At 37.4% G+C, this 15,922-nt stretch overlaps 1 protein-coding gene across 1 annotated transcript; it reads right to left on the reverse strand.

Moving 5' to 3' along the window:
* Positions 1-2,968: 2,968 nt before the first annotated feature.
* On the reverse strand, positions 2,969-12,170 carry kcnmb2a (potassium large conductance calcium-activated channel, subfamily M, beta member 2a). The gene is made up of 4 exons (XM_073848133.1): positions 12,124-12,170; positions 11,871-12,041; positions 5,013-5,208; positions 2,969-3,253 (listed from the first exon to the last, which is right to left on the reverse strand). Exons 1-4 carry the CDS (start codon positions 12,168-12,170, stop codon positions 2,969-2,971), a joined length of 699 nt encoding a protein of 232 aa, XP_073704234.1.
* Between the last annotated feature and the right edge of the window lie 3,752 nt (positions 12,171-15,922).

Consider the following 15,922-nt stretch of genomic DNA (forward strand, 5'->3'; position numbering starts at 1 on the left):
AGTACTAATAGGGATATTATACCCAAAAATGAAAATTCTCATAATTTACTCAATATCACTTCTTTATTCTGTGGAACATAATAGAAGATACTTTGATAAATTCAGTAATTTTTTGTCTATAGAGTAGAAATCAAATGTAACCAGATATGTTTGGTTACATATTTTGTGTTCCACAGAAGAAAGTAAGAACAGTTTTAGAAGGAGAAAATGATTTTTATTACAGAAAGATTTTTTATTACTGAATTTATTAGCAATAAATTTCCTGCATTCTAGCTCAAAATCAGTGCTTTACTGTGTGCATTTCTATGTGACAAAAATACATTAAAAACCAATGAGAAATGAAACGAAGCAATGAAACCATCAAAGCTAATTCGTGTATATATCCGAAGCCCATGGAAAAAAAAAAAAAAAATCACAGTACATAAAAGGTTGGGGACCCCTGCCCTAGAACATGCTCTCATGCTTGGTGGTCCGAAAAAACATTATTTTTCACATAATTTACATTATTAGAATAGCTTTCCCCCAAGGCTGGCAAAAATGGCTCGATTAGTTCTGGGTTTGATGAAGGCCTGCCTTCCAAAAAATGAAATGTGTTGTGATTGGTTAGCAGTCCCACTGCGTTGCAATTGGCAAACGGCTTAGACGGCGTTTCAGTCCTGCCACACCCCTTCCCAATGCAACAAGTTCCCTGTACAACTCTGCAAGCTAAATTAAAGTGATTCTTATGTTTTAAATATGGATATTTTTCTTACAAAAACACATCGGATTGCTAAAGTTAGGCAAATCCCCCACCTCATCCGCCCTCACCCGCCACCGATTCGAATTTCCGTAGGTGGGATTTATTTGAATGATATTCTAATGGATCGCGTTGTGACATCATAGCATCCGGAAAACAAAAACTAAATATCTCCCTTTGGATTGGACTTTGAGATTTGCAACTTTGAAGATGTGTTTTATGCCCAAACATACACACCACACACAGGCTAAAATTCAAAAAGTGAAAAAGCACAATAGGACCCCTTTAAAAAATGTTCAAATATGTCAAATAACTTGGATGCCCCAAATATTAAATATGGCAAATGAATAAAACATTGCACACTAATCTACACTATTTTAATGTTGTTGTGGGACAATGTGAGAGACACCTTCCAGGGGCTAAATATCACATTATTAGGGTCGAAAACCATCCCACGACAACAGGGTTGTCCCACTGGTGTGGTCTGTCTCATTTATTTTCCATATGACCGTGAAAAGAACTAAAAATGCTTTGTCATTTTAAGACTGCAAAGGGTCTACTTTTATTTGTGTAGAGTCATAAGTGTGATTTTGTAAAATAAATAAAAAACAGTGTGCGCTCTGCTGTTGACAACAACGATGTTGTCAAGATTCTTGCCCTGGAAATCCTGGTTCAGTTTGGCCAACCACAAACACCTTTTGTTCCTGGTAAACATGTTTTTGGCACTCTTCTCCTTGATTTGTTACAACTTGTGGCAGTCTATAGTACTCCAAATGTTTTTTCCGATCCGACAAAATAGTACAACCCAAAACATGACAATAATTGACCATTTTCAGCAGCAATAATCAGTAAAATATGCGAGTTTCGTTTGGTTCAGTAGCATTGTTTACATTCTGTTCCGCCAATTTAGCCAATAGAAGACGCTTTGTGAAAATGCTCTATTAACAACTTAAGTAAAATACAAATGCTTGCAAGTTTGTAAGAAACTAATATATAATTTAAACTTAAAACTGTCACTTATGGCCAAAATACAAGTCTATAATTCATAATAACGCTTCCTAAAAAGTTCATCCTTTGTTGTTCTCTCACATCAAGATTGACCAACATTAGTTTAGAACTGTTTTGGAGTTTTTGATTTTTAAATGGTGATTTTTCTGTGATAAGACGATTTTTTCACTGTATAACGTAATATTATGGATAAAGGACTTAGAAAAAAGTATTTTAGCTAGAAGAAACTGATTACTTGTGGATTATTGTTTTGTTTTTATCAGCTGTTTGGACTTTCATTCTGACGGCACCCATTCACTGCAGTGGGTCCAGTGATGCAATGCTAAATTTCTCTAAATCTGTTCTGATGAAGAATCAAACTTATCTACATCTTGGATTTTTGAGTGAACTATTTCTTTTTTAATAACAGTAAGAAAAAACAGATAATATCCTAAAAAACATTACTTGTTAAGTTTACTGACATCTCTTTCAACCCTCAAACACAACTTAATTCAAAATATGAGTGAAACACCTTTGAAAAATCAATACAGAAAATTCAGTTCTTGTTCCTTTTGAAATGCCAGCTTTTTATGATCCAATCGATTAAATCCTGTTGTATAAAACCTCATCATACATTTTTCCTGTTGAATATTTTGTATCACTCAGAAATGCACTGCACTGCAAGCAGTTGGATTGTTAATGAATTCAAATTGAATAACAAAAAAGCTTGCATGAAACAATTAATTATAAAATGGTTTAATGAAAACTGCTTAAAATACTGTATGAAATTAAAGTTATTCCCTTGCAATCTGATATGATACATAAAAAGAACATGTCATATTTATCAGTGAGCCAAACATTAACAAATGTCAAACATTAAGGTATTTCATATATTTGAAAAATGTTGATAAATTATAATAATCAGTAATTTAAAATAAAATTAATTATTTTGCAATTATTATTATTTATCAAAAATACTTTAAGAGGTCAAAAGGTCAGATGTTTTAATGTTTAGATTATATTGCATAATTATTCTGCATAACGCCCTTCTCCGAACAGCACTAACTCCATCTGGAATACAGCAGCACTTCAGAGATATAAGTTGTGGTTACAATATAGCTTAGTCATGGAAGACTAACATATCAATTTCCAGTCAATCCTTGAACAGCAGGAGGCCGAAAACCATTTGAAGGAGAAATGAAAGCTCCGTTCACTTCACTAAGTCTGTCAATCACTGTGCCCCTTTCACTTTGGGGCTTTGCCAATTTGTTCGCACAGTATGGAAAGGTACTGAGTGAGCTTGACCATGAGTATGATGAGAGTTCCTCCAGATAACATGCAGGAGGGCCAGAAGAGAGAGTGGAAGACTGTACTGCTGCCATACAGACGGTTCAGAAGGATACTGCCCTGATGCTCGCTGGAGTCGTGGTAACATGTCACCTGCTGCTGTGTCTTCAGATGCTCTGAAATATTCTGGATCATAACACGCAGGGCGGAGTGGTCCTTCTGGCATTTCGGCACATAAAAACACTGTGGAAAAACAATGGCATGAGTTAGTTATTTAATATTGTTTACATACATGTGTATTAAGAGATAATAATTTATTAGTTATAGAAATCTGCTACTTTTGAATACTTTTGAATATACACTGGTTTGCAAAAGTATTCATTTTTTTTTCATGTTGTGCCTTATGTTAAATTGCTTTAAATTACTTCTTTTTCCACATCAATCTACACTCCATACACAATAATGACAAAGCAAAAACAGAATTGTCACAACTTAATTAATTAATCGTAAATTAATTCAAAATAAAAAAAACTGAAATAAGTACATTGCATAAGTATTCATACCCTTAACCCAGTACTTAGCTGAAGCACCTTTACAACCTCAAGTCTTTTTGAGTATTATGCGACAAGCTTTGTACATCAGCATTTGGCAATTATCTGCCATTCTTTTCCCCACCTCTTCACCTTTCAAGCTCTGTCAGCTTGGATGAGGGCTGGCAGACATTTTCAGGTTTCTCCAGAAATGTTTAATTGGGTTCAAGCCGAGGCTGTGGCTGGGCCACTCAAGAACATCTACAGAGTTGTCTATAAGAAACTCTTGCTGTGTGCTTAGGGTCATTGCCCTGTTGGAAGGTGAACCTTCTGCTCAGTCTGAGGATCTGAATGCTCTGGGTTGGGTTTTAATTAAGGCTATCTCTATAATTTGCTGTGCTGAGCTTTCCTTTTACTCTGATGAGTCCCTCAGTCCCTGCCACTGAAAAACAGCCCCACAGCATTAGGCTGCTACCAGCACACTTTACTTTTGGGACGGTACTCTGCAGGTGATGAGCAGTACCTGGTTTCCTTCATACATGATGCTTGAAATTGAGGTTCATCAGACCAGAAAATGTTGTTTTTCACAGTCTGCGGGACTTCGGGTGCTTTTTTGCAAATTCCAAGTGTGTTTTCATGTGTCAATCCTTGGATTGAGGATTGTCACACTGCCAAAAAAAAAAAAAAAAAAAAACAGATCGGTGAGGTGTTGCAGTGATGTTTGTCATTCTGCTGGTTTCTCCAATCTTCACATATGATCATGGAGCTCAACTAGAGTGACCATCAGGATCATGGTTACCACTCTAACCAAAACCCTTCTCCATCAATTGCTCTAGAGTCCTGGTTGTTTCAAACTTCTTCCATTACGGGGTAACAGAGACTACATGCTTCTGTGAACCTTCAATGCAGCAGAATTTTTTCTAAACTCATTCTGTGGCTTTATGCAATCCTGTTTCTGAGCTCTATAGCCAGTTTTTTTTTTACCTCAGGTTTTTGTTCTGATATGCATTTTCAGCTGTTAGACCTTTTAAGACATGTGTGCCTTTTCAAATCATACCCATTCAATTGAATTTGCCACAGTTTCAAAGTGTAGTAACATCTACAAGCAATATGAATGCTCCTGAGCTAAATTTCAGCTGTTCCAGATATGGAATGGAATAATTTAAGTTTTTTATTTTTAATAAATTTGCAAATATGTTAAAAACCAGTTTTTGCTTTGCCATTCTGATGTATATAGTGTAGATTGATGTGAAATGTGAAAGCAGTTTAACATAAGGCTGCAACATAAAAAGTGGAAAAAATGAAGGGGAGTGAATACTTTCGCAAGGCACTGTAATTGAGTTTAAATTGACTCTAACTGTTGAAAATGTTCAATTTGGTCTCGGTTTATTCTTATTGCTGTCTAGGAGAAAGTACTGTAAATTACAAGTTTTTTCACTCCATGGTCTTCCTCAGTTTGTTGAACGATTCACCTCAGAACTAACGTCCAGCATCTCCTCACTGTGAGAGAGCAGCCCAATGCGGCCAGTGGCGTTCAGGCTGACGTAGACCTGTAGACAGGGGTACTTAGAGCTTTGCCAGCAGTCAGAGCCACAGTTGTACGAACAATTGATATCCTTTGTTAGAGTGGAGTTTAGCACATTGCAGGTGGTTTCATCTGTCAATACACTAGAATACAAAAAAGAAAACTTTTGAAAGAAAAAGTTAGACTTAAAAATAATGGGTTGAACATTTGTCTGCTAGAGTGGAGTTTAGCACAATATAGGTGGTTTTGTCTGTCAATACAATGGATTTCACAGCAGAAAGAATTTTGTGTTAGCTGTTATACATTCTGTACATACACAGTATTTGACAGCAAATACCATCAAGACAAGAGCTCTCAAAAAAGCCAGAATGAAGAAACTGTTTTATTACATTAAAAAGTCTGTGGCTACAAGACTTGAAGACACTAAATAGAGACACAGCTGACAGCCCATTAATACGTTTAAAGTGTGTCATACCAGAAAACCTTTGAGGGCGTTGTATCATCAAAAGGAAATAAAATGTTTGATCAGAACAACTGAGAAAAGCCCTCGATTTGCTGCCAAAGACTTGCGAGCTGACCTGATGAAAGAAGGAAAACCATTTAAATCCAGAGTATAAGAAGAATACTAAACAAGCATAGCCTTGGCAGACTTGAATTTTAAAATGTATTTGAATAGACCTTTAGAGTTCTGACTGAATGTTTTTGGAGTCATGAGACCAAACTGAAACTTTTTTAACCCATGAATTGGTGGCATGTGTGGTGCAAAAAAAGCCTTATGAGCAGAAGAACACCATTACCATGGTCAAACATGGAGGAGGACCAGTCTTGTTATGGGTGTGCTTTGCAGCTGTAGAAAGTGAAAATATTGACTGCATGAAGGATATCATGGATTATGTAAAGTAGGCCATTTTGGCAAAGATTGTGATGCCTTTGGTGTAGAGACTGAAGCTTGATGATCAGTGAACTTTATCCAGCAGGGCAACCATCCAGAAGTACCCATCCAAACCTACTGAAGTTTGGTTCAGGGATCAGTTGTACAATGTTCTTGAGTGGCTTGTTCACTCTTCATTTAAATCTCATTAAAATATTTGGTGGGATTTGAAGAAAGCAGTGGCAACCTAAAAACCAAATATTATCTGTGATCTGGAAGCTTTTGAATAGAGGTCTAAGAAACTTGTAAGCCCTTAGAGGCAATGTTTATTGGCAGTTATAAAGAATAAAATGTTCTCTACAAATCTGACTTTTTCTATGTGAGCCAATTTTTTTTTTTTTCACATTTTTATCAAGTTTACTTTCTCACACACTGTAAAAAGTGATTTGTTGATCTTACTTAATTAAATTGTGCAAACTCGTTGCCTTAATTCAATTAAGTAATGTTAACTTAACTTTATTTAGTGTAATTTAAGTATTATCTACTAATATAGTTAAAGTATTCCGTACTCACTTTGATTTAAATTAGCTTGAGTCATTTAAGTTTTGTTAACTTAATTGAATCTGTAATCTGAGCAACATTGAGAGCAACTATGCTAATTAGAATGACTGACTCCCAGAATGCATTGGGGCATGAATAAATTATGAACTTGCTTTGTTTTACTGTTGTTTTTGTATTTGCCGATTTTATTTGCTTTTATTTGATTTGATTTTTATTTGTCTTGTGTCAGTAGCACAACAAAAAGAGCAAATAAAATGATTATTGTTACAATTTCTAAAAATAAATGAAATGGAATTGTTACCATTGTTGCGTTTAGTGTGCTGAATGTTAAAATCTGTGTCTGACTCAAATGCGGCAAGACATTGCCACAAATAGTAAAGGATTATAACAACCCCAATTAAAGCTTCACATGGTGTTTATCATAAAGCGTTAGTTTATTATTATTTAACATTAAAAGCATACAAGCTAATGTTTTAATTCTAAATAAGATCATCTTTTTAAAGCAATCTTATTTATTATTTCTCTTTCTTTGAAACCAAATAATTTTGACTTCATGTTGCATCAATAGAAAGAGAATTATAAACATTTTAATGAAGTTCCAAGTGCCCAACTAAAGGGATCACTAACCACTATAATGGTGAAATAAAAAAAAAATATTTTAGGAAAATTAACATCAATTTATTAAGTGAGCTCTCTCTAATTTTTCAGTTGTGTTGACAATTTAACATTCAAGACAACTTTGGGAAAAAACTGAATGCAACTAGAAAAAGATGACTTCCTAAGTGGAGAAAATTAGTAAAAAGTCTATTAGGCTGAGAATTGCCCCGCCTCCTTTTTCTTTTCTTCTTCTGTTGTTATGTTGCATATTAGCAACAAATTAGCGCACTGCTGCCTCTTACTGTTGTGTTAATGTCATTGGTTCCTTTGTGGTTACTTAATTATTTGAAGTAAGTGTCACTCAAAACAGTAAGTAAATTGTTTATTTTGCCTTGAAAGTAGCTGTAACTTAATAAAACCTAGTAAACATAACAACTAAGTAAAAATAACTAATTATATCTAAGTAAGGTAAACTGTTGGATTTTACAGTGCACTGATGCCTTGGTTGAATTGTCTTATACAATTTTGTTCAGTGAATATCTTGCAGGTCAAGTGGTCGAATAATTTTGATTGCAACAGTATATGAGCCATTCTACAGAATTGGTGCAAACTGCTGTCCCATAACCAAAAACACATTTAAAAATCATTTAAAGGAGTAGTACAGATAATGTACTCACCCCCCTTGTCATCCAAGATGTTCATGTCTTTCTTTCTTCATTCGTAAGGAAATTATGTTTTTTGAGGAAAACATTTCAGGATTTCTCTCCATATAATGGACTTCTATGGTGCCCCCGAATCTGAACTTCCAAAATGCAGCTTCAAATGGCTCTAAATGATCCCAGCCAAGGAAAGAAGGGTCTTATCTAGCAAAACGATCGGTTATTTTCTAAAAAATATTACAATTTGTATACTTTTTAACCTCGAATGCTCATCTTGTCTAGCTCTGTATGTACTCTGTGTCGAAATTAAAAAGTATATAAATTGTAAATGTTTTTAGAAAATGACTGATCGTTTTGCTAGATAAGACCCTTCTTCCTCGGCTGGGATCATTTAGAGCCCTTTGAAACTGCATTTAAACTGCATTTTAGAAGTTCAAACTCGGGGGCACCATAGAAGTCCATTATATGAAGAGAAATCCTGGCATGTTTTCCTCAAAAAACATCATTTCTTTGCGACTGAAGAAAGAAAGACAGGAACATCTTGGATGATAAGGGGGTGAGTACATTATCTGTAAATTTTTGTTCTGAAAGTGAACTACTCCTTTAAAGGTTGTATCAGCGATTCTAGGCTGAAAAATAAAGTGTCAAATTCAGCTGACCTTTCTTCATGATCCGCTCGCTGCCTGCCCCATAAATTGGTTGTAAAAAAAAACGCATCTCTGTGGTCAGCCTAGGGTCCGAGATATGCCAAAAAAACAATCGGTGCTACCAACCTTTCCACAGAAAAACAAACAGTGTTCCAACCAATCAGCGTCAGGGGTTTGGTGTTGTGGACTTTCGTACTGGTGCAGGGATGTGAGGGAGGCAGAGCGAAAGTCCACAAAACCAACCCCCTGACGCTGATTGGTTGGAACACTGTTTGTTTTTCTGTGGAATCGTTGGTAGCACCGATAGTTTTTTTGGCGTATCTCGGACCCTAGGCTGAATTTGACACTTTATGTTTCAGGCTTGAAATCACTGATACAACCTTTAAGTATTGAAATCTTACATTTTTACTAAGATCCTTCTATTATCTATTGAAACCCATTATAATATTTAAAATATCAGTTAGCTTAATATATACAAAAAAAATTCATTTAGTTGGTATTGCAATTAGGAGGTGGCTGTCACAAACCCTAACCCCTAAATTTCAACAGATGAAAATGAAGTATTGAAATATTTTTTGTATTGTTTTACATTGTTGTTTTAAAAAGTATCTTTTTGATTCAAAAAATGATACATTTATTTAATATTTTCTTTGTAAAATATGAATTACTTTATCTAAAAAAAAAAAAAATCCCGCATTTTTCATGTCAATATCGAAACAGCGTATGTTTTAGTACATTGGCTGAGACTGATTTTAACTACACCCCTACATTTATGATCTAGAAATATTTATATGTCACTCTCTCCCCTAGCTACATGATGAGTAGATAGGTCCAATCATTTTGAGGTAAAGGTGTGCAAAAGTATGAAAATCTGTGTGTAACTTTAAAGAATGTTACTACTGAACACCATTTTTCTATAAATAAACACACTTTTTTGGGAATTATTCCATAACATTTAGTTTTTTGATGTGTACAACTGTTCAGAGCTGTGCTAGCTAACCATGTGCTGATTAGCATTTTTAAGCTAGGTTCAAAAGTATCTAAAATTTGCACTATCGACCGAAACATTTGGTGAAGTTTCAGTTGTGACATCCTTGTTTCTTTGGGTGTTATTCTATAAAATTGTCACATGGGGCAGCCATTAGGTCTAATGGGACATCAGTTTGCACCAATTCTGTAGAATTGCCCATACTGTTGCAATCAAAATTATTCACCCTGCTGAAAAAAAAACAGCTAAAACCAGCCTAGGCTGGTTGGCTGGTCGTAGCTGGAAGTAGCTGGTTTTAGCTGGTGGTTTCCAAGCATGACCAGCCTGGTGAAAGTGGCTATGACCAGCTAAAACCAGACTGGTTGACCAGCTAAAACCAGCCAACCAGCCTAGGCTGGTTTTAGCTGTTTTTTTTCGACAGGGCAACCACTTGACCTGCAAGACATTCTGTTGCTGTGAACAAAATTTTACAATTCAACCAAGGCATCAGTATGAGAAAGTAAACTTGATAAAATGTACAAAAAAAAGTTGTCTCTAAACATTCATATAGAAAATTATTTAACCCCCAAAAGTCAAATTTGTAGAGAACATTTTATTCTTTATAACTGCCAATAAATGTTCCCTCTAAGTGCTTACAAGTTTGTTAGACCTCTGTTCAAAAGCTTCCAAATCACAGATAATCTTTGGTTTTTATATTGCCACTGCTTTTTTCAAATCCCACCAGATATTTTAATGAGATTTAAACCATTGGGCCACATGGGGTAGCCATGGCCTAATGGTTAGAGAGGTCTCGAGTCTCAGGTTCGAGTCTCAGGTCCGGTAGGGATTGTTGGTGGGGGAAGTGAATAACCCTCAATACCACAACTGAGGTGAGACCCTTGAGCAATGCACCGAACCCCCAACTGCTCCCCGGGTGCCGCAGCAATATGGCTGCCCTCTGTACATCACATCCTTTCCTTTCTTACTGTAAGTGTAACAGTCACGACCGAAACATGTCATCATTGTTTCGGTAGTGACAAAAGGGAACACATAATCCTTTATTTGGGGGAAATAAACTAAATTTTAGTACAGTTATGGAAATGTTTAGTATTTTAGTATGTTTTAGTAGTGTTTTATTATGTAAGTTAAAATTCTGTAACGTAATGTGGTCCCTACCAAAGCATTACTGTCACTACTTAAAATGTGCAGTCACAACCGAAACATGGGATGTTTTGTTAAAAATAAAGTATACTGAATTAGCAACTAAGATGTTATGATTGGTTTTGGTTCAGTGTATATCCAAACTAATGAATCCTTAAAGGGGTCATCGGATGCCAATCTAACTTTTACATGTTGTTTGAACATTAATGTGCGTTGGAAGTTTGTGTACACAATTACCCTACAATGATAAAAAAATCCACCCAGTGGTATTTTTTTAATCTTTAAAAGTAATATTCCCTTTTTAAAATTAGGTCATTCTCAGCTTCTTGTCGTTTTGATGGCACACAGTTGATTGACATGAGCGTCTTACCTTAGACCCGCCCTCACTGACCTGAAACAGTCTGAGTATGATCGCCATCGTGTCGACTCAGGTGCAGAGGAAGACTCTGAGCGATTGAGGTGTTCTTTTGTTGGATGTAATAATGAACAAAACAGTAGTCATTTACTCCCGACATCTGAGCCGCTGAAGACACAGAGGATTAACATTACTTTGGGTTTTAAAAGGAAAGCCCCCATCCCGATCTACATATGTGTCTATGTTCATGTGAATCATTCGTGATATAGCTTCACCCACAGCAGAAAGGAGTATAAGAGCTAAACGCGGTTAAATGTGGCTAAAGTAAACATTACACCTCTAATCCCACAGCAGAGAGGGGCGGGGCGAGCAGAGCTCATTTGCATTTAAAGGGCCCATGCAATAAAATGAGCTGATATTTTGCAGATCTGATTTTGGCAAGGTAAAAGGGTGTTTTTTTACAGTACTATTGAGAATTTTTTACCAAAGTATATTAGAGACTTTTTATTAAGACCCTAAAGATTCATATGAACTTGTGGAAAATGGGCATCCGATGACCCCTTTAAGTTTGAAATCAGTATGATCAACTTTTTGCCTTTTTCAAAGAAAAATTGGATTCAAAATACAACAAATCTCATAAAGCACATTTGAAATATTGTTAAAATTGTCATTGATTTACCTCTGAAAACGTTTTAATAAAATAGAAAAATATATATTTACAATGTAGATGTAAGCAAAATCTTAATAGGTCAATGTAACCAATCTTATTAAATTATATTACTGCGTTTTGTTAGTGACAAGTTTGAGGAGAAGACAAATATTCAAAAACTTTCTGCACAATTACTAGGATATTACACAATTTGCATACATACAAAATGTGTGTTTTACCAATCTGACTTTGAACCAATTCCGTAGAATGGCCTATATACAGCTCTAAGCATTAGTTCACAGCAAAATATTATTGTAGCAGGCATGATATAACACTACCTGTCTGCATAAGCACGCACCATGGTGATACAGATCACAAAGTACATCATGACTGAGCTGAGCACCATTCCCAAACCCAGCAGAATGGCTCTGTCCTCTCCGGCCTTTAGCGCCGTTTCTGTCCTTTTTTTGTCCTTTAGCTCATTTCCCCACAATCTTTTATAAATGACCCTGGGAAAATAAGAAATAGTGAAATAGTTTATAATTTAATGTTCATAGAAACAGGTAGAGCCAATGCTAAACAACTGTACACCTTTGTTGTGTGACTCTTGTTGTTTTGACCCCCTTCACAAAGAACATTTTGTCTGATGTCTGTCTGTTCTTGAAAAACCTAAAAACAAAGAAATCATTGGATAACGACGCATTAATATATTTTGCATTCTGTCACACTGCATTTATGGTACAAGCCTTTGTATTACAGACTTGAAATATACATCTTGAAAATAATTTGAGCTTATAAAATTTCCATTTATACCATAGTTCCTGTTATAAAACTCTCTGACTCTTTCATAGTTTGACACATTAGTGCTACAGAAGCCAGTAGTATTGATTTTACAATACACTGGTTTTACTGTGTAAAGAATATATTAACTATTCTCTGACAGTGCAGTTCCGTGATGCATAAATCAGCCAGGAAAGATGGTCCATAACTCCGTAAGTGCAGTTTCTGAATAAATCTGAGAGGAAATGGCCTTAAGAAAGCTTGAGGAGCACACTGTGCAATGTCTTTGCAATATCAAGTGGTTTGTTTGAGTAAGTCTGCTCCCATTAAAATCTGAAATTAAGTTTGGAAACAAAATCAAGTATTTCTCAGATACTTTTCAACACTGACTTGTCCAGAGACTGAGCATCCAGTTTGTCATATTCAGCCTTTTTTTCAGGGATGGAAATTATTTGAAACAGGCTTATTTTTGAATCTGCATATACACTACCAGTCAAAAGTTTTTGAACAGTAAGATTATTCTGTCCCTCTATGTTCTATAGTATTATATTAGTTCGCCGGTGCATTTCTTTATTTTTCCACTTGGGGTCAGTATCTCCTTTAGTGTTTCTTTTATGTTCTTCTTCATGGATTATAACGCAGGTTTCTACTCGGCACTCTGTTGTGATGTGCGGACACAGCAGTTAAAAGTTTGTTACACGCTGTGTGAGAAAATGTCCGGAGGTCAGGTGTTGACATGCTTCACTCTTCTCAGTCCCCTTATCTTTGGGAAGCTTTGACATGCCATAATCTGTAAGTTATTAGCTGCTAATTTTGTTTTTCTAAATGTTTAGTTATTTTTCTGGTACTTAAGAGGTCATTTTAACTCTTTCAAGCAAAAAGGTTGTTTATGATCTAAGCCAAGCTAATGTTGCTAGCTTCTGTTTAGTATGTGGTCCTACAATATCTTATAAGTCAATGTGAGCACTGTTTTTACTCAACTTAGGTCGTCAGGTTGTACAAAGTACAAGTACCTTTTGTTTTACTGTGTAGCTTTGATTAAGGCTTGCTGAGTTCATGTTCTACTAAATCTAGAGGAAAAGAGTCGACCTGTTATATTCTTACTGATATGTTGAATAGTATTTTGAATTGCATGTGAATCTGTGCTCTGAAACTGCAATTATCTGCAGTATATTCTGCAACCACATGGTGGCAAAACTGAATCATTTAAAGGTGTAATGTTGTGATTCTTATATCTAGAAATCTGATCACTTCCAGTATTTAAATTCGCAGCAATGAATCTTGGTTTGTTAAATAATGTATTTTTATTGGAATTTGCTTGTATGTTCACAGTTTTACAATCAAAAAGAGAGGTCTTCAGTAAAGACACTAAGAAGAAAACTGTGTCCTGTTATTCCTGGAACCACCTTCTCTTACTGTTTAGCTCACTGCATAGGCTGAGTAGCCACACACTCAACCGAGGGCAGAAGAGTAAAAAGATTATCTACCTATCAAGCACCCAAGATGTCTCAGCCTGAAGCTACACCACCTATGTCTCAGATGGTGGCCCGGTCGGAGTGCCACTCACGTTCTTCACGCCGTTCGTCCACCAGCCAAGCTGCAGCACGAGCCCGAGCAGACGCAGAAGCTGCCCGCACCAGAGCACAGTATGCCAAACGCCAGATCGACATGGAGGTTGAGAAGGCGCGCATCGAGGCAACGCTAAACGCTCTGAAAAAGGAGGGTGAGGCTGAAGCAGCGCTTGCTGCAGCTCATGTCCTGGAAGCGGCAGCTGACGAGGAACACCACGCCATCGACCTCACTGAGCAAGGCATCTCCCCTAGGACGCCTCCTTCCATCAGACGTGCTCGAGACTATGTGAATGCTCACTTCACCAACTTCAGTTCGCAAGTGAAAGAAGAAAAGCCTGACACAGGACAACTGGTCAGTCATAACGACTCTCACTATCTACAACAGAGCCAAACACCAGTCGCTTCCTCTCCAGGTGAACATCTCACTGATTTTGTAGACAGGGAAAAGCTGAAGTCCCCTCCTACACCCATAAAAATGGACATTTCACCCCAGCCTAGACCTTCAGCGACTCCACAGACGGAACTGTCACATCTAGCAGCCTACCTGGCACGCCGTGATCTGCTGACAACGGGATTCAATGTTTTCGACAACCGTCCTGAGTCCTACTTGTCCTGGAAGTCCATCTTCTGCAACGCCATAGAAGGCCTCAACCTCAAGCCCAGCGAGGAGCTTGACCTTCTAACCAAGTGGCTCAGCGGGGAGTCACTTCAACATGCTCTGAGGATCAGGGCCGTCCATATGAACAACCCACAAGCAGGCCTCCAACGTTTGTGGCAGCGTCTAGACAAGAGTTACGGCTCTCCAGAGGTAGTTGAGGCATCACTCTTCCAACGCTTACAGAATTTTCCAAGGATATCCAATAAAGACGCTCACCTGCTGCAGGAGCTTGCAGATCTTCTGCTAGAGTTAGAGTATGCACAAAGTGAAAGTTATCTGCCAGGCCTTAGCTTTCTCGACACCCCGAGGGGGATAAACCCGATAGTTGAAAAGCTCCCTTACGGACTCCAGGAGTCATGGGTGAAACAAGGGACAAAATACAAAAGAGACAATGGTGCAGTTTACCCACCTTTCTCATATTTTGTTCAGTTTGTAAATGACTATGCTGAAATGAAAACAGACCCTAGCTTTATGTTACAAAATTCAAACATAGTAGCTCCAAGAGTTGACAAAACACTAGTAAAACCAACCAGATTCAGAGTTCCTGTTGCAGTGAACAAAACAGATATCAGTCAAACAAACAGCACAGCTCAAGCATCCGTTCTCAATCCGGACAAGCAATGTCCTATTCACCACAAGCCCCATTCACTCGCTAAATGCAGGGGATTTAGGTCAAAAACACTGGACGAGAGAAAAGGTATCCTCAAAGAACACGCTATTTGTTACAAGTGTTGTTCTTCCACAAGTCACAGAGCTAAAGACTGTAAAGCCATTATCCAATGCTCAGAATGTAATAGTAATGTGCACGTGTCCGCCATGCATGCTGGTCCACCTCCGTGGATACCTAAAGACTCTAACCCTCTGCCTCAGAGCCACGGCGGGGAGTCCGATTCCCCAAGCACTCTAACTACAACCAGTTGCACAGAAGTGTGTGGCCAAGGCCTCAAAGGTAAATCCTGCTCTAAGATTTGCCTAGTCAACGTGTATCCCCGCACATCCCCTGAAAAGAAAAGGAGGATGTACGCCATGTTAGATGACCAAAGCAATTCATCCTTAGCCAGGTCTGCCTTCTTTGACATGTTTAATGTAAAAGGTACCATACTCCCATACACCATGAAAACATGCGCTGGTTTATCAGAGACTGGAGGGCGCAGAGCTAGTGACTTTGTGATTGAGGATGTGAATGGAAAAGTGTCCATGCTGCTGCCCATACTAACAGAATGTGATCAAATTCCAGATAACAGGGACGAGATTCCCACCTCTGAGGCTGCGTCGGCTCACCCTCATCTACAGACAATCGCTTCGCAGATTCCCCCTCTGGACCCATCAGCAAAAATCCTTCTCCTCTTGGGCAGGGACATCATCGAAGCTCACAAGGTCC

The sequence above is a fragment of the Garra rufa genome, chromosome 10 (assembly GCF_049309525.1).
Source record: "Garra rufa chromosome 10, GarRuf1.0, whole genome shotgun sequence".
NCBI lineage: Eukaryota > Metazoa > Chordata > Actinopteri > Cypriniformes > Cyprinidae > Garra > Garra rufa.